The sequence below is a fragment of the Cotesia typhae genome, unplaced genomic scaffold, assembly GCF_013202065.1.
Source record: "Cotesia typhae breed Kobodo isofemale line unplaced genomic scaffold, CoteBio_Ctyphae contig_42, whole genome shotgun sequence".
Classification (NCBI taxonomy): Eukaryota; Metazoa; Arthropoda; class Insecta; order Hymenoptera; family Braconidae; genus Cotesia; species Cotesia typhae.
This window is the reverse complement of record NW_027423751.1, coordinates 3,064-25,000: the sequence shown is the minus strand read 5'-3', so window position 1 is coordinate 25,000 and position 21,937 is coordinate 3,064. Positions and strand designations below refer to the sequence as shown.

At 31.2% G+C, this 21,937-nt stretch overlaps 1 protein-coding gene across 1 annotated transcript; it reads right to left on the bottom strand.

The window, feature by feature from the left end:
* Positions 1 to 7,368: 7,368 nt before the first annotated feature.
* LOC141528000 (ATP-dependent DNA helicase PIF1-like) lies at positions 7,369 to 8,722 on the bottom strand. The gene is made up of 4 exons (XM_074243822.1): positions 8,221 to 8,722; positions 7,766 to 8,123; positions 7,493 to 7,631; positions 7,369 to 7,416 (listed from the first exon to the last, which is right to left on the bottom strand). The coding sequence occupies exons 1-4, from the start codon at positions 8,720 to 8,722 to the stop codon at positions 7,369 to 7,371; spliced, it is 1,047 nt and encodes a 348-aa protein (XP_074099923.1).
* Between the last annotated feature and the right edge of the window lie 13,215 nt (positions 8,723 to 21,937).

The following is a 21,937-nucleotide window of genomic DNA, read 5'->3' as shown; positions in this document are numbered from 1 at the left end:
TCAGTAATCATTTTTCTTGCCATCAGTATATTTTTAACTTCTCGCTAAGAAAATTGAAAATTTTTTGAAGGTCAGAAAACTTACATGAGTATCCCCACGAGGGTGTCACGGTGTGTGTGTGTGTGTGTGTGTGAACCTCCCATAACTTATGAACGACTTTACCGATTTCATCGTGGTTGGCCCATTTGAAAAAACATCAACGAACTTGGATTTTGAATACAATTTTGACCGATTCCAATAGATGGATTTCAAGATATCTCAAAAAAACCGTGAAAAAATTTCAGAAAAATTTTTGTTTTCAAGTGTCTTTTTGGAATAACTTTTAAACGGCTCAGTCGATTATCTCCAAAAACTAATCAGCTCTTGATCTTGAAAAATCACGTCAATTGCCGCTTGACCAGTCAAAATCGGTTAATTCGTTCAATAGATATCGTGAACGAAAGAAAACCGAAAAAGTGTTTTTTCGGAAGTACTCCTAAATTTTAACGTTTGATCAATGCGAACTTAAAAATTCTTTACGGGGCTTAAAAACGGCGTTGAATGCTGCCAGCCACTTGAAAATCAGTTCATTCATTGGAAAGTTATTAAAAGTTGTACATTAAAAACGATGTTTAATCAAACTTCTATCAGACATACAGCAATGCTGTGAAGAGGGAAAGAACAGGAGATAAGGTGATTATTGAACTACTGATATTTGACATCAATTAGTTACCTGAGGGATATTATCACGTTATCACGATTCATCTGAAAAAATTTTGGGTACTCAATGACGCACGCCAAGTACGTCTAAAAAATTGTTTTTATTCGTTAAATTTATCACAAAATTTTTTCAATTATGAAAGATCATAATGGCTACTTGGTCTGTTTTTTTTTTTTTTTATTTTACATCTTTTTGTAAAATGATAATTTCTCCTTGGCATTTTTGTAAATCAAGAGTTGTGAACGTGTACTTGGCGTAATTTTTTACAGTGGAACTGTTTTTGTTCGGATTATTATTACCAATACCCAATACCGCAATCAATTAACTATCTACACTCTGCATTCCGTCCCCATTTTTCCGTCTCTTTCCCTCCAACAAGGTCTTTGTGTCGCCCTAAGCCGCTCTAATGCCTCAATTAATAAGAATTGTAACGACATACCTAAACAGCTGGCATAATCTTCACTACTCACTACTCATACTATACCCATAATTCCCATAACTGAACAGGTGGATGACTACCTGTTTCTTTTATTCCCCTCCCCCGCCCCGACCTTTTACTGATCATTATTCGACTCTCTGACTCTGACGGTGGATATTTGTTATTTTTTTATTATTATTATATTTCTTAGGCTATTTTTCATCGTAAATATTAAACTATCATTAAGTAAATAAAATACTTTTAATCCGTTTCCGGTGGGTGGTAATCAATCAATTTGTATAGAAAAATATATATATATATATATATATATATATATATATATACTAGGGGAATTGGGGAGTGTCATTGTTAATGCACTCGCGTATGCGGACGACCTGGTATTATTTGCCTCATCACCAACGGGGCTCCAGCGACTCCTGGATACGTGTAACGCGTATCTCAGCGAGTACGGACTCTCAGTCAATGCTTTAAAATGTGCTACGATGGCTCTTAAGTCTGTTTCTAAGGAGAAGAAGACGGTCATTGATGCTAATCAGACCTTTTTATGTCGTGGGCAGAGGATTCCAGCCCTCAAGAGATCGGATGAGTGGAAGTATTTGGGTATGCCGTTCTCACCCACAGGGAAGCTTAATTGTGACCCTTGTGGGATTTTGAAAGAGAACTTGAAGATCTTAAAGGCTGCCCCATTGAAACCACCGCAACGGCTTTACGTCTTGCGAACAACTGTCATCCCTTCATTATATCATCTCTTGGTGCTGGGTAATACAACTGTCAGTTTGTTAAATAAACTTGACAAGATTGTGCGTGCCTCAGTCCGCGACTGGCTGATGTTGCCTCATGACGTCGCGAATGCTTACTTCCATAGTGACGTGTTGGATGGAGGTCTTTCCTTGCCATCTTATCGTTGGACAGTTCCCCTTCAGCGTTTTCACAGGCTTAGTAAACTGAAGATCTTTGAAGATCAAGAGGTTTCGGAGCTTGTGTCGCGCTTTCTTAAGGTGGAACTGAGCAGAGTTGAGCGGCGGCTGAATGATCATGGTAATGACATTCGGACGTTACAGCAATGCAAAACTCGTCTTGCGAACATCTTGCATAATTCCAACGATGGAAAGGCCTTGTCCAACTCGCGCAGTGTGGTTCAGCAACATCGCTGGATCACGGATGGTAGCCTCATGGTATCCGGTAGCGACTTCATTAACATGAACAAGCTCCGAATCAATGCCATACCCTTACGGGTTAAATTATCTCGAGGTCGTGTCCGTGACAAGCACTGCAGAGCGGGATGCAACGATGCGGAAACGCTGAATCATGTGCTCCAGCTCTGCCATAGAACACACACTGAACGAATTAGACGTCACGATGCGTGCCTTGACTACTTGCTCCACCGGTTACCTGATGAGGTCCGGGTTGAGAGGGAGCCTGTTTTCGACACCCCCTTTGGGAAATGAAAACCAGATGCGGTTATCGTAGCTGGCGACAAAGTTATTGTTGTCGATGCGGTAATCGCTGGAGAAAGGGCGAATCTCGACCTGGTTCATTATGAGAAAATCAGGAAATATAAGATCTTAACCGGGTTCATTATAAGGAAATACAACGTCAGGAGGGTAGAATATATATCTTTAACTCTCTCTTCACGTGGTATTTGGTGCAAGAAGTCATTTGATGATCTGTGCCAACTTGGAATAGCAAATAAAGCTGACGCTAAGATCTTGTCAGTGAGAACCCTAGTAGGTGGACTCATTGTTATTAGAGCATTCAATAGGGCCACTTACATACGACGTAGAGGTTGAACTACATTCTCATCCTTCGCAATTTAGTGTACTGCCGCACTTTAACTGGCACAAGTATAGGTGGGTTTTAGTGAGTAGTGAGTCGTGACGTTACACAGCTTCTATAATATCTTATCTGTGGCCTCTTACTGGCTTGTCATGTTCTTTTGAGTCACACACACAGATTATTATCATCTTCCTGTGTGTCCGGAAATGGATTTCGCCCTTTTCTATAAAAAAAAAAAAAAAAAAAAAAAAATAGCCAAATGCCTCGTCATCTAATTAGTGACGCGCACGAATGGATTAATGAGACCTCCTTCGTCCCTATTTCATAAACGCATCACAGCCACGGGTCAATGTATATGACTGAATGACTCCTATGTGGTAATCGCTTCGGCATTTATTAACGTGTATATCTTCATGTGTGAAGAATACATTCAACACTAATCGACTATCGCAGAGGATTACAGCCTCACTGTAATAAGGGCCTAACGAACCCTCGAACCTCGAGTTAACCCCATAAGCTAAGCTGTACTAACGTGGTGAGAGCTGAATGGCAGGGTGGGTAGATCCCTGTCTCTAACGTAGCGGTGCTGGTTCTGGTTGGCGACCTCCGGTTTCGAGAAACACAAATGCTGGGTGTAAAAAGCTCTCTCTCTCTATAATGTATTGACTCGTGGGAACAAAATGGAACAAAATAGTAACTCAAAAACCAAAAAACAAAACCAAATCCTCTTAAGGAATCTCAAACAAGTGCGTATTTGCTTAGAAAGGCTTGATGAACCGACTCATACAATAAATCAATACCAAAATGGCTTCAACCAGGCACTAGCAGAATCATCAACTGCTGTACAATCACGATATGAAACTAGCAGGGTAACAGTGCTTGAGCAACCAACTTTACCGACTGTACCAGTTACCAACAAACAGGCCAACATGATCAATCCAGATACGTGGAAAGATCTAAGGCAAATAATCACTGCAGCTGATTGCCTGCCTAAACAAGATGCGAATCCAGTGCAAATAGAACTCAAAATTGCACAAATAAATATGATGAACAAAGCGACAGTGTTTGATGAGATACATGACATGTCAATAAAACATGGGATAAGTGTAGTTGCTATGCAAGAACTATACAGTCACAAGGGAAAAATACCAGGCTTTGGTATCTCCACAAGAGTCACAGAAAGTAAACAAAAAGGCAACCGAGTAATGGCAGGCACTGCTATTCTCAGACACTCGATTCTTAAGAGTCGACATAGTCGCCAGAGTCTTCGGAATCCGAACAAAAACAGTTTCACTGTAAAAAAAAATTGCGCCAAGTCCACGTTCATAAAACTCATCTCAATAACGTTTGCACTTTACAAAAAAAATAAGACTCGATATAATAATTGTCATTCTCTACAAAAAAAAGTGAAATATATATATAAATATATAAGAATGTATGAAATCATATATTGTGTAATTAGAACTGATCAGCCCAAATATGTATAACTATACATAATTACATAAATTCGAGCAAAATAGTTTTTCTCGGGTTGAAATTCTTCCGAAAAATTTGGGGTACTCAATGACGCGCGCCAAGTACGATAAAAAAATTTTTTTTTAATTTTTAAATTTTCAACAAATTTTCTATCAATTTTTTAACATTATGACAGTTTCTTGGTATTTTTTTGTATTTCACTTTTTTTGTAGAGAATGACAATTATTATATCGAGTCTTATTTTTTTTGTAAAGTGCAAACGTTATTGAGATGAGTTTTATGAACGTGGACTTGGCGCAATTTTTTTTTACAGTGAAACTGTTTTTGTTCGGATTTCACATCTTTTTGTAAAGAATGAAAATTTTTGAAACGAGTCTTATTTTTTTTTGTAAAGTGCTAATGTTATTGAGATGAGTTTTATGAACGTGGACTTGGCGCAATTTTTTACAGTGAAGCTGTTTTTGTTCGGATTTATTAATAACAACAATCATTTTAGTAATAATAATGATAATGATAAACATTATTATTGCTTTCATTTTTAACATCAATTTATTATTACCGATATTAATACTTTCAGTATTATAATTACTATTATTGTTATTTTTATTATGGTTACCAATATTATTTATTGTTATTATGACATCGTTGTTAGTAAATGACGCAATATATCAAACGCATAGTTATGTTTCGTATTATCAAGAGATTAAGATTATTTGAAACCCGCTCAATTGGATGACAGTGCCACCTACAGGCCATAACCATAAGATCACAGAATGTTCACACTTTTTAATGAGTTACATGTTATCAAGAAATTAAGATTATTTGAAACCCGCTCAATTAGATGACAGTGCCATCTACAGGCAATAACCATAAGATCATAGAATGTACACACTTTTCAATGAGAATTCCCAGACACTGAACATCTGGTTTATCCGAAGAAAGTATAACTCATACAATGTTTGTGTGTTTAAACTGGTTAACAAATAAAATTTAATTAAAAAAATATGTTTCAAACATAAACATGGAAGGTTGTATGATAATTTGTTCTATAAAATTTTTTGTTTCATAAGATACTTTTACATTTTTAATTTCAAACGTAAACTTTTCCCGCGCAATATTAAAAATTCATAAATAAATGAATTTTTTCAGGCAAAGCTATAATCATATGAAAAGTCGTTCGTTCTTTGATTTTACAGCTCAAATTCTGATAAAAAATTAAAGTTTTCTTTTCTCATATTAGCTAGTGGTATTAAAATATTTAAACTGACTAATCCGCGTAAACGCCTCCGGTTTAAATCGATATCCTAAATTATCGATGGAAATTATACATTTCTTATATATAGAAAGAGAATTTTGACATTTTCTTAATAAGAAAAAATTTTAATTTAGATTTAATACTGCAATACACATTAATTCAATGAAAATAACAAACAATTATTTTAGTAATAATAATGATAATGATAAATATTATTATTGCTTTCATTTTTAACATCAATTTATTATTACCGATATTATTACTTTTAGTATTCTAATTAGTATTATTGTTATCGAAAATATGAAACATTAGAAATTAGGTTTCTAGTTAAAAAGTGTTCCTATGCAGAGATATCTGAATAAAAAATTATAATAGGGACAAAATTTAAGCAGTTATATTCAACGCTGTCTGAACCGAAATAATTCTGATTCATAGAATTAAACAATTTTTTCATATTTTTTCAATTAATTGATATCAGGAAAATAAGGTATGAACTACTGTTATAATAGAAATTTAAGAAAAAAAAAAGACCGTAGAATTTAAAATAAAATTTGCAACCTGAGAAAAACGTCATGCTTACAGTAAACAGTCGGTAGTCTGACGCTCCGTTTACAACGAAATTTTTGAACCGAACTTGGCGCCAGATTCTACCGAATCTGTGAATTATTTTTTTTTATTTAGTATTATAATTTTAAAAATTTTTGTTTTGTTGTTTGTGCTCATTTACTTAAGTATTTTTTTTAACTTTAAAAGAAGTTATTAGTAGTTATTTTATTTAATTTCTTGTTAAGTTTAAGATAAGTTAATATATTTTAAGTATTAAGATGTCATATATATACACAGAAAAAGAAAATTTCTTGAACTAAGAAAATTGTAAGGAAGACCGAAGTTATTTTGGAGCAAGAAGGAATTTTTTTGGCTTAAAAAAAATTAACTTCATTCAAGAAATTTTCAATCTTCCTTAAGATTTTTTTGATTAAAGAAAATTTACGCTTGACTTAAGACTTTCTTTCTTTCGGTGTACCTCAAGTTTTCAATTTACTTCTTTTGTAAGAAAAATACGTAAGCACTTTTAGAATTCGCAGGCCATCTTACTGATTGTACAATCTCATCATCTATTTGGATCCATGATAAATTATGTTTAATCATCGCAACATGATGATTTTCAGAATTACCATCTTTTGAAGAGTTAAATATAGCACTTACAACAACATAGTTTGTATTACATATTGATATTTTTGCTTTGGGTACCGATTTTATAAACCCTTTTTCCTATTTATTAATTTATTTTTTCCTTTGATGGACACATGTAATTTCACAACTAATATCTGTTGCAAGGAATTTAATGAAATTTTTGTTAGCGTTTCTTTGACTTCTTTACAATTTTCACAAAATTTGAAATTAGTAAACCAATATCCAAATGATGAATCAATTAATTCTTGTAGTTCAAATGTTTTTTTCTCTTCATATATTGAAATATGTAATACATTTTCTAGTATACTGTAAGAATTAGAATAATTGCATGTTTTGCATTGATCATTAATTTCTAATTTAAATTGTACTAAATTTCTAATATCACAATTATCATCACAAATTTTAAGAAATACTGATACAGGATCGTTATTTGTTATAGAATAAGGCTGCTCTATTAATGACTCTTTAATGTCACTGGACTTTAGAAGTAATTCGCGATTATTATATTTGCTAAATAAATTACTAAGTTTATTGTTGACAGATTGATTCTTTAGGCCATGATTGATTAATAATGTCCTAATTATTGTATTATTAAACATACATTGAATAATTGAATTAAGACCATCGGAAACGTTATCACAGTTTTCGATACCTCGACAATCTCATAAACTAAGAGAAGCTTTTTCGCATTTTTGGGTTCAATTTGAATAGAATGTTCTTCAACTGCCCAAATCATGTCCCATACTTTTTGCCAACGTGTATTAGGAATTGGTATGGTAGGTAAATCAGACCTATAAATTTTTCTTAAACGATTATATTCTTTAATTGCTAAAGAGCTTGCTTTAACGGAATGAGGATCAAAATTGATTAAATGTAGTCCACGTAACTCTGTTACACGAGATAGGCCTACATAAATTTGACCAACATTAAAAATGGTGTTTCCTGCTTCAATGATGGCATTTTTAAACTTAAACCTTGACTCTTATGAATAGTTACTGCATAACTCAAACATAATGGAAATTGTTCTCTTACAACGAAAGCTCTTTCAAATAATTGAAATTTTACTTTAATCTTCTCAATAGCGTATTCGGTATCTGCACCAAAGTCTATATTGATAGCTTTTATTTCACTCCCATCAATCGACTTGGAGACTGATTTAACTGTTCCAATAGCACCATTTACTAGACCAAGAGTAACATCAATATTTCGACGTAACATAACTTTCGCACCAATTTTTATTGTTATAGTTTTAGCAAGTCCAGCTGATTGACTAGCATTGTCTTCTATTTTATTTAAAGTCTCGGATACTTTTTTATCAATGATTTATTACAATCTATGTGGTCACGAGCCGTCAGTATAATTTCTTCAGAAAAATTTTACTCGTCATAACTGAATTTATTAAATCACATTGCTTACAAGTAGGTACTAAACAGACTGAATCCGACGGCAATTTATCAATGTAATTACATATTTCATGTAATTTCTCATTATACGAAAGAGACGGTTCTATAGTAATTTTTCTCTGCTCCAATAATTTGATGTCGTCATTAGTCATAGAAGCAACTCGTACTCGAGAAAGCAGCTGACCATAAATATTATCAGTTTTTTGTCTCATATTAATTCGTAATTCTTCATAAGAGAATAAGTCGGTCCATAAATTAACACTACACATTGACCCAACATACTTTTCAGCATCTTGAGATGATAATGTGACATAACTTGGATTTTCATGTACAGGAGGGAGTTGGAGTAAGTCTCCGAAAACAACAACATGTTTACCTCCGAACCAATCATCAACATCAAAAATTTCTACTAGTCTTAAATGTATATATATCAGAGTAATATTTGAGACCATTGATATCTCATCAATGATAAACAGCATTGTGTTTTGTAACTGATCACGTAATGCTTTTAACACATTGTCAGATAATTGCGTATAAGATGGTGTGAAACCATGTTCGACAGGCAATTGAAATACTCGATGTATAGTCAATCCGAACAAAAACAGTTTCACTGTAAAAAAAAATTGCGCCAAGTCCACGTTCATAAAACTCATCTCAATAACGTTTGCACTTTACAAAAAAAATAAGACTCGATATAATAATTGTCATTCTCTACAAAAAAAAGTGAAATACAAAAAAATACCAAGAAACTGTCATAATGTTAAAAAAATTGATTGAAAATTTAAAAATTAAAAAAAAAATTTTTTTATCGTACTTGGCGCGCGTCATTGAGTACCCCAAATCTTTTCAGGATAAATAAACATCCTTTTAATGATTAAAAATTTATAAGTTAGTCAACCTATAAAATGCATGAATTTAATTAATCAACTATTATTATTTAATAATAAGTTTTACAAAATTTAGGTAAAATCGACATGTCATACGTATGTTATTTGAAATTTTTTAATCATCCAGACATCATTTATGATTTTATTAAAACGCCCTCTCGTGTTTGGTTATGAAAACTACTTCAAAGTGGATACTATTGAGTGCTCTAGAAAAGAAAACATATGGCCGACTAAATTGAGAAAATGCGGTGTGATTGACAATCAAAATGTGTTAATTACAATTAAACTAAGCAATATCAAGTTTCTTCATTGAAGCTTAATGATAGAGCTGAAAAAATTGAATCCAAAATTTTATATAATTTCATATGATTTCACCACACCATCATATTGACAGTTATTTCCACTAAAAATTAAAAAAATTTAATAACGGATTTTTTCACTGAAACTGATAATTAATCGAGTAAGCAGTGTTTTTAATGAGTTGAGTATGCTTGACTAATGTAAATTTATAAGTATAAGAATGTATGAAATCATATATTGTGTAATTAGAACTGATCAGCCCAAATATGTATAACTATACATAATTACATAAATTCGAGCAAAATAGTTTTTTCTCGGGTTGAAATTCTTCCGAAAAAAATTTGGGGTACTCAATGACGCGCGCCAAGTACGATAAAAAAATTTTTTTAATTTTTAAATTTTCAACAAATTTTCTATCAATTTTTTTAACATTATGACAGTTTCTTGGTATTTTTTGTATTTCACTTTTTTTTGTAGAGAATGACAATTATTATATCGAGTCTTATTTTTTTGTAAAGTGCAAACGTTATTGAGATGAGTTTTATGAACGTGGACTTGGCGCAATTTTTTAATTGTTGTTCTTTGCCACCGCCGCTATAGCATGTGACTCAATAGTATAAACAGCCACCATTTTTTAATGGATTTGAACCGAAAGAAATAAAGTTGCGTTACTACAATTATTGCAGATCCGTTTTTGTCGTGATATTATTAAGTTACACGCTTATAAAATTGTTCATAACTCGTTAAACTAGTTAGTTTAATAGTGGATATACAATAAGATTGCTTTGTCTTATCTATAATTAATAAATAAAATATATACCGCTATACAGCTAATGAGGGTTAGATATACACAGTATATCAGTATTTATATAAATATATTTAAACATACATACATCATACTTAAGTACGTGATTTTTTTCTAATGTCTACAAAAGTAGTTAAAAATTATTAAGTTATGTTTTGTATTTGAAGTCAAATATTGTAGTTTATAAGTAACATGATTCAAGATTATTTTTTATTTACGTTTTATTCTTTAGAAAAATCTCTTCAATAGGCTGCTGTTTTTATAGACAGTAAACTAAATTAGTTATTTCTATTAGAGTTTTGTGAAATTAGACGTTAATAATGTGAATGATAAAAAAAATACAAGTTTCTGCACAAAGGATTCGTGGCCAAGGTCTCTGTGGGTCTGTATGAAGTAGGCACATTCTGAATAAGAGTAAAATTAATATTTTTTTAAAAAATGATGGCTTTAAGTGATATATTTGTAACTATTACTTTTATTTTTTTGTGTAGTAAACAAAAAATGATGCCGAAAAATTACTTCCAAACGATCATCGGTCCCTCCTGAAAAATTATGTCATATCTTCCTGGGGTCAGTGACGATGGCGGTAAAAATAAAAAATCAAGTTAAAGAAATCTATAGCTTCAAAGAAATTTTAGAGTAAGATCATGGAATTAAAAAGCATCCGACAAGGTAATCGATTTGATATAATTGTCATTATATAATGAAAATGATCACTAATCTAACTTATTACAGTACATTTAATTATTACTTTTTTTCAGCGCCTGATGTGCAATAGAGATGATTCATCTATTACTCTTAAAAGAAAACAAAAACTATGAACCACTTAACACTGCATTGAATAAGTCTAAACATTTAATTTTTTGATAATTTATATAATATTTTTATTCTCAATAAGTTGATTCAAAAAATATGATTATCTAAATATTGTATTTGAATCTTGAATAAACAAAAATACTTTTATTTTACAATTTCATGATCAAGTTTGAAAGAGTATCAATTTTATTAATCATTATAAAATAATAACGTTTAAAATTTTTTGGTTTATCAAACTAAATTTTCTAGCTATATAACTAGAATAATTATTCTAACTGATGATCTTGTATACTGATAGAAGGATTTCTTAGTATTTAAGAAGGTTTCTTTGTATTTAAGAAATCATTTCTTAAACATCATTTCTTATAGTATTTAAAAATATTTCTTAGTATTTAAAATATTTTAGTATATGAAATATTTCTTTAATATTAAAGTATTTTTAAATGAAATGATGTTTAAGAAATGATTTCTTAAATAAAGAAAGTATCTATCAAACCACAACAAAAAAAAAGAAACAGTAACTACATACAAAACAACCATACCATACCAAAAACCAACTACTATCATCACTAACATAAATGTTGTGATTAAAAAAGTACTTGTAAATTCCTCTTTACTATGTTAATATTACAATCAGAATGTATTCATTAATAAAAATACACACGTAGAAAAAAAGAGGGATTTTCCTATTGTTAGGGCAGTTATTGCAATTTAAATTTCAAAATATAGTGTTTATCGTACACTTAACTTCATTTCTTATCGGATCGTTTTTCATTGAAAGGGCTTTGTTTTAGATCTTAAGGTAGTACGAGCGCTAGGCCGCGGGATGGGAATAGGTATCGACTCTAGCGCGGTAAAGGGAAGAGCAGTAACCATATAATTTTCTCCAATATATAGATATACATTTAACATTGGCTAATGGTGGCTTTTATTTTTCTTTTATTAATACACTTTAATTAGTCAGGCAAGTATAGAAATTTTTAAGTAAATTTATCACTAATATATTTACTTTCATCATAAATTTTAAAAATATTCCCCAACATCTTGCAGAAAAATACAGAAATGTATCCAATGTTTGGAGGTTACCCCATAAGACCAATGTTAAATTGCTCAACTTTAAGGTTAATTATTTCTTTAAATGATCGGGCAATCGCCTTCAAATTTTCGGAATTTGTTTTAGACATATTTAAACTTCATATTAAAAAATGAAACTATTTTCTCCACAGATACCAAAGGTGTTCGTACTTCCTTAAAAAACCGCGTCGATTGTTTCAAGAACATACAAATCGGATTCATTCATTTAAAGTTAATGCAATTTAAAATTTCCAACAAAATAATGTTTTATTAAATTTCTATCAAACTTTTAAGTTAAAAAAGCAAAAGACCAGATATTCTTGCGAGCTTAGAGCTCAAAATACTTAAATTACTTTTTGAACTTGAAGATATGTGCAATTTCGATCGCTTATGTATGACATGAGCAGGAAGTTACAGGTATAACTTTAGAAGTCAACCGTTTACAAATTTTCACTAATTGCTTGGTTATGTAGATTCAATTCATAAATATTCAGGAAGTTGTACGAATTTGGTTGCTTTACGTGGATCTCCCTATCAAAATCAATGCAAAAGAATGAATTGCAAATAAATTCGTTAAAGAAAATTGATCTTGACTCTACGAATTTCTCATTCTTCAAAATGGTATTCTTGGATTAACGATTCGTAGCTTTATGGTAACTACTGTTTTGGCTCTAACTCTATGTTGTTGAGCTCTGAGAGCTAAACGTCGTTGACTTTTCACAACTCAATAGGATCGTTCTGAGACCAACAAATTTTATATGATACGACTGGTGAATATGCTAATTCATGGATTCGGAAATAAATAGATATGTTTTGTTTTCACTTAAAACATTTAATTTTAATTTTTCTCACTGAATATACATTTTTTACCCTTAATAAAATAAGATAAACTGAAGATTTGATAGTCCTTATATATTTTAAAATCAATTTTGAAGGTTATAAAATATGTCTGCACTCCACTACTGCGTAATGTTCAGGCCTCCTAACTATACCGTTTGCCTCTCAGAACTATCTCGTTGAGCTGAGAGCTCAATAAAGTTAAGTTACAGAACTAAACGATGTTTAGTTACTGTAACTCTACAACATTAAGGAGGAAATACCTGTAGCGAGTCGTTGTCAGACAGATTTCCATGAGATTATTTTAAAATAAGCAATTAATACTACTTATTGAAATCTTAGATTATTTTATAAATGTATTGGAAAGTAAAGAATTCATATTTTATAAATTAAAAATTCAGAATGTCGTGAAGATATCAGCGGGCGGAGATGCGGTGACAAGTCAACCGCGGACACATCAACCACGGCAGTTCAACCGCGACATTTCAGCCGACGGCTTTTCAACCGGACGACAGTTCAACCAAAAGACAGTTAAGCCTCAAACTATTCAACCTATATACAATTAAATACGCGTACAAAACCTATGGTAAAGGACATAACACGATCATTAATATTATTATTGGGATCAAGTTGTATGATTTTATAATTTTCGGGATAAACTATTTTTCCGGTCGAACTACATCTTTCCGGTTGAACTATCGTCAGTTGAAATGTCGCGGCACTAATAGTAACGGTTGAAATGTCCCAGTTGAATTACAGGACAAGACCAGGTCGAAAAAATTATTTCGAGAAAAACGCGTTTAAAAAAGTAAAATTTACAGGCGCTTTTTACCGAAGGGCACTTACTAAGTCACTATGACTTTTAAAAGAATAAAAATTTTGACTAAAATTTTAACTGGACATTCTTCAATAGTTTACAAAGCGATATGAAAAAAAGAAATGAAACTTTTTGCCTCTACAGGTATTTCCCCCTTAATAAATTATGTAGAGTGCAGTAACTCTGCAGTTAGGTTACCAAAGCAAAATTTTTGTTCCGTGTATGTTAACATTGGAACAATTCCTATGTCAAACAGAGAAATTTTCCCTATGCAAATAGGACAAATCCTTATGTTTTTCTCTCGTGAATACTTTTAAACTTTCTGAAATTGATCGAATAAAAAATGATTCTGTAAATTTGTAATTATTAGAATTAAATTACATAAATTTTAGTGATGAATAGATTTTCTATGTCACATGAATATTTGTATCATATAAATAAAGAAAAAATTACTATGCAAAATAGAAAAATCCTATGTTCTAATTCTCCCGTGTAGACTAAGTTTAATTTTAAAGAACAAATATTAATGCAGGTGTAATAGTATTGAAGTATATCGTTAATTATGAATACGTCTCTCTCTTTTCGTCAACTGTCTTGGAATAGGAATATATACATATTCCTTTTTTGCTGACTCATGATGCAAGCAATTATGGAAAGTGCTTTACGATCGAAATTTTTTGCCTCATTTCGGCAACTATTTTTAACATTATAGCCTTGTTAGTTAATAAAAATCCAAATATTTCGCATACCATTGTCCAAGATAATTTAATGCAAATTAATTTGATATTTTCACAAATTGAATTAGTGTAACAAAAACGAAAAAAGCAATAAAATATGTTAAAAAATTTTTCCGTCCGTCAACTGTGAAACCTGAAAACACTATAACTTGCGAAAAAATGCATCAATTAAGTTAGGGTACTTGTTCCATTCTTTGAGACAATTGCCCAGGTTTTCCCTATTGCATATTGCTTGATAATTCAATGTCGTTTATTTACAATTAATGAAAATAACTCGAGAGACTGTATATCTATATATATCATATAAATAAAACACATGAAAGTGTGAAGTTAGTCATAAGTCGAAACTCGCAATAATCGGCTCCCGGTTCTTTATTGGTTGTCAATTTCAAGCCCGCGCATAGCTATTCTAGTCCATATAAAATTAAATGCATGCTGATATATATCTATATCTATATCTCTTTTTTATATACACATTTTATTTTATGTATTATGTATGAATTATTCATCCCAGGGTGCCCTTGCATTACGTTCTAGTTTTATTTAGTTACAAAATCAGTAACTTAATAATTTTATTTATCAACTTTGTTTTCTGCTTATTTTGTTTTTTATTGTTTTTTTTTTTAACTATTCTTTAAAATTTTATTATTAAATGAGCACATGAGTCATTACTTTGGATTTTCAAACTTTTTTATTCTACATTATAAATTTCTTAGCATTATATTATCGTACGAAAATTTCTACGTAGTTTTAAGAAAATGTTATTACATGGCCAGTATAATTACATTTGATTGCATTTTGAATTATGAGTGATTCTGATGTAACTAAAATGAACACCGTACGGAAGTATTAAATGAAATTCCGATTTCGATAATCATCAAAACATGAAGCTAAGTTTAAACTTTCAATATTGAAATAAATTCCAATTTAATATTAGTTTGTTTCTAGAGAAAGTAATGCTGTCAAAAAACTGAGTCTTCCAAAATAGTGATTAAAAAAGTACAAGATTTAAAAATTCAGAATTTGGTAAGTTTTAAACCTCAACTAAAGAATATTCAGCGTTTTTTATTTGTATATTTTAGAAAAAAATTTTTGGTCTATTTGTACAATTATTAATAATGGAACTATTTTTTTAGTGTAAAATTAAAGCCCCAGTATAGGTTCATGTACCATTACCGAACCTCCATGCACTTGTATATCTATATTCACAAATATAGATATACAAATCTATTAGTGGTTTGATACTGATCCATGAGCCAAATACTAGAACTCAGGCTACAAATAATTTCAATGTGAGTATTTGAGCCCTGTTCAATAATTGGACAATTTAAATGTAATCATCAAGGACTGTGACCCCGCCATACACAGCAGGTACTAAGGCTATTCATGGTTCTGTTTTAAAAGGCTTACATTTATAGCTTAAATATATTTAAGAAAGTTTTGCTGTGTGGAATCATTCACATTTAGTAATTTGATTTTGAAAAAAAGACTACATACTAATTTTCATTGCTAGTAATTTCTAAATTTAGTCTTATCGAATTGAAAAGAAAAACTTCTTTCATAACGATGAGACGAGATAAAAATAAGTAGCAATAATAATTTACAATGAGCATATATGCTCAACTCAACAATAAAAAGTGTTTGGTTCTTATATTTTTTCTCCTTCAGTTACGTGAAAAGTTGACAATCTTAAAAATATCAAAAAATGTTGCAAAGAAATCACATTCTATCTCTTTGACTTTGAACATTTTTCCTTGGGAATGAAATTTTGGAAATATTCTGTTAGATTTAAAATCAAAGTGACTCTACACTTTTGAATGAACAAAAAAGTCACTCTTTAGCTGAGTACACCTGCTTATTGTACTCACCAAGAATTTTCGAAAGTCTTTAGTACTTAACCTTCAACTATTTTAATGCTCTGTATTTCCATCAGATTAATATTCTCCCTGGCCATTTTAAAATGTATTGAGATTCCTTGATAATAATGAAAAGATTAATAAGGTTATGCTGCATAATTTTATCGACTAATCCATCAAGCAAGCTTAATCGTAAAGAAAATTAATTCTTCGGCTAATCGGATGATTTGAATAAAATCATTGTAAGCTTTAAGATTATTTACTGTGGCACAGCTGATTGTTAATTGAATTAAACAGAAATCTCATTGATTAGCTACGTGATTTTTTCGTTACATATGAAATTTTAATAGTTTATCTTTCATTAAGTAAAAATTACTTCATCATAAATTAATCCAGGTATTTTCAACAATTGCTAATTTTTATTTTCTTACATGATATTTGAAATTAGCAAAATATAATATGAACTTTATTAGCTGGACTATTGTGGAAATTAATAATATCTATATAAAAATTTATGATTTTATTAATTGAATAAATACCAAAATCAAGAAAGTCTCAGTAATGCGGGATTCCACTACTAATTGGGTCTTTTACTCCATAAAACGCAGGTCGATCACTTGATTGATAGTGTTACGAATGAAAAAACAATCACGACTCAAATTAATAATTAGCTTTATAATCACATCACGTTTAACGTCTTCAATCATTGTTATCTATAATGTCCATATGTTTTAGGCATCTCTTTTACATTTACACTTTAAATATTATCATATACTTGTTATTTCTTTATTTATCTTAAGGATGTTGAGCTGCACGCACGGCTGACTGGAAGATACGGAGGTTGGAAAGTTGCAAACATCACACGGGCATGTAGAAAATTTTCGCTTCCTAACCTCCGTACCTTCCAGTCAGCCGTACCTTTAGCCACTCCGTTATCTTAAATGCTTGCCTTCGTTATAAGTATTTCATTATAACTGTAATCTTTTTTCTGAAATCATAATAACTGATCTTTGATATTAATAAGTATTAAAATATCTAGGCACCAGAAGGAACAATCTTGGCAACTATAAAACTTTTCAAAAGAAAAGGCGAAATTATGTGCTGAAGTTATGAAACAGGAAATGATAATTAAGCAATATAAAGAAGAGATCTCAAGGAAGTCAGAAAATTGAAATGAACAATTACAAATTCACGTTATTGATGGACAAAAGAAAATAACAGGTAATGTATTTTTGTTTGGATACTTTCTTTATGAGGGTAAGCGAGATGTTTCTCGCGAGAAGAAGTCAAAATGGAATATTGCTACTGTAAGAAAGGTATTGAAAACAATTTGTTATTGCCGTTTAACGTCAAATCGTTATCAAAAATATGCATCAAAACTGAAAATAGAAATAGCAAAAAAATAGTTTTCTTAAAGCAGTTGTTGGGGTACAGTACTGTCAAAAAGTTATAGACTACATACTCTTAACACAAAACTCAGTGCCGGCTTTGTAGTTAAAGTGGATCCAGCACCTCTTTACTAATTTTACGCAGAGACTGTGCCCGTGGGACGTCCATCCTATACAGTACTTTTACATATAGGTATACTTTTCTACACCATACTGTATAGCATTTCTATAAATTGATGAACTTTTAAACTGTTATTAAAAAATAACTAAATTGATCGAAAATTTTCTTATTATTTTTTTATACTTTAATACATATGTATTAAAAAGACTGTCAGTTTTTTGGAAAGTATCTAGCCTCACAGTTTTTTGTTTTATAACTTGCCAGAAACTGGGTCGGAACGACTTATCCCCTTATACCATCAATGTTAATTATCCAATTTTTAATTGAATATATCTCGGATTCTAAACAGACAATCCACTTCAAATTTTACGGGTACGGTGTATAATCGTGTCTAACATGATTAAGTATACAAAATTTAGAATTTTCTTACTAACTGCCCTAACCCCAACAACTACCTTAGTAGAAATTTTTATCTGCATAATACTTATAGAAAATATGTTTAAAAGTCAGAGGCAAAAACATTTTATGTGTCTTTTTTGGCATTTGTAACACTGATGTAATAAAAATAACTTAAAAATAAGACTACCAAACAAAAATTTGAATTTTCAAGTTACTCATTATAGCTAGTCAATTATAGCATCATGATTTATTTATTTTTATAGATATTATTAAAACAGATCAATTTCGAAGAAAGACACTATTGTTTCTGAATTGAAATTGATCATGAATTCAGTGCAGATTGGCACTGAAAGTGATTGACCATAATACCATTTACATCGGTTATGGTCGTTGGATAGAAAAAGAGTTATAAAACTCGCAATGGATGCACGTAGAGCTACATTGTTTCATCAATACAATGGCTCTATACATTTTTGGTTCCAGACACTTTGATGAAAAGTACGAAGACTTGGTGCATCGTCAAGAAGGACAAAAGACGTTCCGCGGATGATGTTGAGAAGCCTTTAAAGTTACCGCATGACGGGATTATGATATTGAGAGGTGGCATTATCTATTAGCAAAGATATGCTTTAAATTTCGTTCTCATTACAAATCTGCAGTCTCGAGGTGCCCAAAATAACACGCTCATATTTTTGAGCGGAAGTTGCAGGGATGGCCTTGACAGTCGACTGTTTATCCGAATATCATTCGATTCCTCATCACTTATGAACTTTATGTAGAATAAATATGAATTCGTAGCTTAAAACCGTTTCGTTAGATTATAGTTCAATTTCTTTTAGTTGGTCTGGAAAGAGTGATTTTGTAGTATTTGAGCAGCCAAATATTATTTTTTTTCTGTAAACACAGCAGTGAAAACCTGCTTCCTTCTATCGATGCGTGTGTGTGTGTGTGTGTGTGTGTGTGTGTGTGTGTGTGTGTGTGTGTGTGTGTGTGTGTGTGTGTGTGTGTGGATGTGCATGTAAACCTCTTATAACTCTTTGCACGGCTTGACCTACTTGATTATAATTAGCCTCATTCAAAGGTGCTTCACTCAAATTAAATTTCCTGAAAGTTGGAATCGATTTGGATCGATAGATTTCGAGATATCTCGAAATAACTCACGGATTTTTCTAAAAGTGGCTAAATGGGGTAAATGTACCAGTGTTTGACCGCTTTTATAAAAAGTTCAAAAATTATTATCAAATAGAATTCCCTTATGACCTTGAAGTTTTTTAACTATTGTTGAGACTACATGTTAATTATAATAAATATCCCAATAAACAATATAACCTCTTTATAAGTTCTTAAAGGAAGTCTGATTTAAGATTTGGACGGCCCACTCATCGGCGCACCAATTCTCTAAGACGTCCTGAAGACGTCGGATGCGCCACTTCAGAGCAAATTAGAGCTTCTTTAATGAATTTCCTCAAAGAGCTCTTTTTTCTGAGATCAGAAAAAAGAGTTCTTGCTAGAATTCAGAATGGGCATGAGTCCTTTCTAACTTACAAAGAAAGAGTTCTCCAAAGGAAGTCAGAATTAAGAGCTCTTTCTGACTTCACACGAACGATTTTTTGTAGGATAGTAATAATAACAATTTAAATAATTATAATTCTTTATTATTAATATAATAATAATTTTACAAGCTATAAATTATAAACAACAAAAATTTTCTTTGAAACTTTCGCGTTGATAGCTTTTCGCTATGTTGCAGTAGCTCCCCTTCCAGCCGATTTATAACTTGTATATAAATAAGATAATTATAAAATACCAAAAAATTATTTTATTATTTGTTGCATTTGACTTCTTTGCACGATAACTCATTCGGTCACCACTGTGCTGCAACCATGACTTGTGCCGATTCAATCATTCCATTTGAGCTGTGCCAGGGTTGCTCTGAGATATAGTTGCTGGAAATAAGAGAAAAATGATAAATACCAAAGATAAATCATACGCCTCTAAATCAATCTTATCTTTTTCGAAATTCAATTCTACTTTTTATTTTGCAGTTTTAAAAAATAACTGAACGTTTTAGATATATATTTGTAACATGTACTTTTTTTACTAGTTTACTATATAAGAGTCGGTTGTTTGTATTGTTTTTCACACAAGTCCAGAATAATCTTCATATCGATTATTTTCTTTTTTCCACCATATTGGTGGTTTTAAAAATCAGATTTCTCATTATTATTATTAATTTTTGTAAATACAAAAAGAAAATATACACTGAAACCTAATCGAGATTGTATAATATCATTAATTTATCTTAATAACTTATTATTATTTTGCAATTCAAAAATTTTGGAGTGTGATTCAAGAAGAGTTAAATACTTCAAATAGATAACTAAAAAACGGTTTTTGTGATTTAAACCGTAGTATGTCTCCCAACACTTAAATTAAAATATAAATTTGTTCCCATAAACTCGCCACCAATCAAAACTTCAACAAACGCCATTCCTTTTTACTTTAATAGTTTTTCTTTTGGCCAGTCCAAAGAAAGTGGATCAGAGCAAACCTCATCTGTTAGAAGATATGACAAAACAGCACTGAAGTATGTTTTTTAGCATTTTGGATCACGCCTCTTGGTAATTTTATTTCCAATCTACAAAAGAAAAATTAATAAGTTACATATGGATCCTTGTATTTGGTAAGATCCTTAAACAACATCAGACGATAAATAAGAAAAAATAATTAATTTTGTGAGTCACAGATAATCAAAATAAATATACAGTTAGCTGCAATTTAAAAAGCCAATTATTTACAGGCTATTGAGTCCGTGCAGCATCATTATCTTTCAATAGCTTATTAAAGTTTGTTAATTGTTCAATTTTAATAAGCGGAAAATTCGGCAATAAACTTGAGAGTGATTGTGAACCTAGAGAGTGTCTTGAAGTGGCGGGAAGGAAGATTGGAAAGTTTTCTTGATTGATTATTGAGCGTGTTTAACAAACGTAAAATCGTGTTTAATTTTGAGCTACATGCAGCTGTGGATGAAAACAAAATAAACACAGTACTATTGCTGTTGAATAGTTATTAATAATAATGAATGTATGGTCATTACAAATGAAATGTTTTTATTCTCATTGTATTAAAAATAGAACACAAAAGGATAATGAGATTAAACTTTATATATTGCGCAGCAGTGGAGAACATTCTTAAGTTTAGAATCTCAGCATCAACTTTCTTAGTGCTTGTTCAGGCCAGAAACAGAGGTTGGAAATAGTTGATTTGAGTAGGACCTAGTTTTCGACTTCGAAAACTTGAATAGTAGACTTAGCGGTAGTAGTTGATTCAACATTATTCTCATTTATGTCTTTTGCCACTTTAATGGTTTTCGTAGCTGCCAGAGTACCTATTTTTTCATCTGAACGCTGAGGTACATAGCTCCTGGCTTAAGGTTAGGTATAATTTCACTTTTTCTAATAGTTATGTCTCTCTCGCTTAGAAAGAGTGATCAGTGTGATCATGACAAAAATGCTGCAGGGCATCAATCTAACTCCCGTGTCTCAATTAGATTTCCATCGTCTAGAATTTTGAGTTGTATCATATGCGGAGAAATACATCTTGATATAGTATCAGTAACATCTGGTTTGAAAATTCACTACCATCATCATCACTAGA

Bases quoted from the DNA above. Each gene is read 5' to 3' on its own strand.
- LOC141528000 (XM_074243822.1), bottom strand. From the start codon at position 8,722: ATGCTGTTTATCATTGATGAGATATCAATGGTCTCAAATATTACTCTG. The intron at 7,632-7,765 runs GTTGGTCAAATT...AAAAATTTATAG, and splicing joins CAGGAAACACCATTTTTAAT to GTCTGATTTACCTACCATAC. The intron at 7,417-7,492 runs GTATCGAAAACT...TACAATAATTAG, and splicing joins TAGTTTATGAGATTGTCGAG to GACATTATTAATCAATCATG.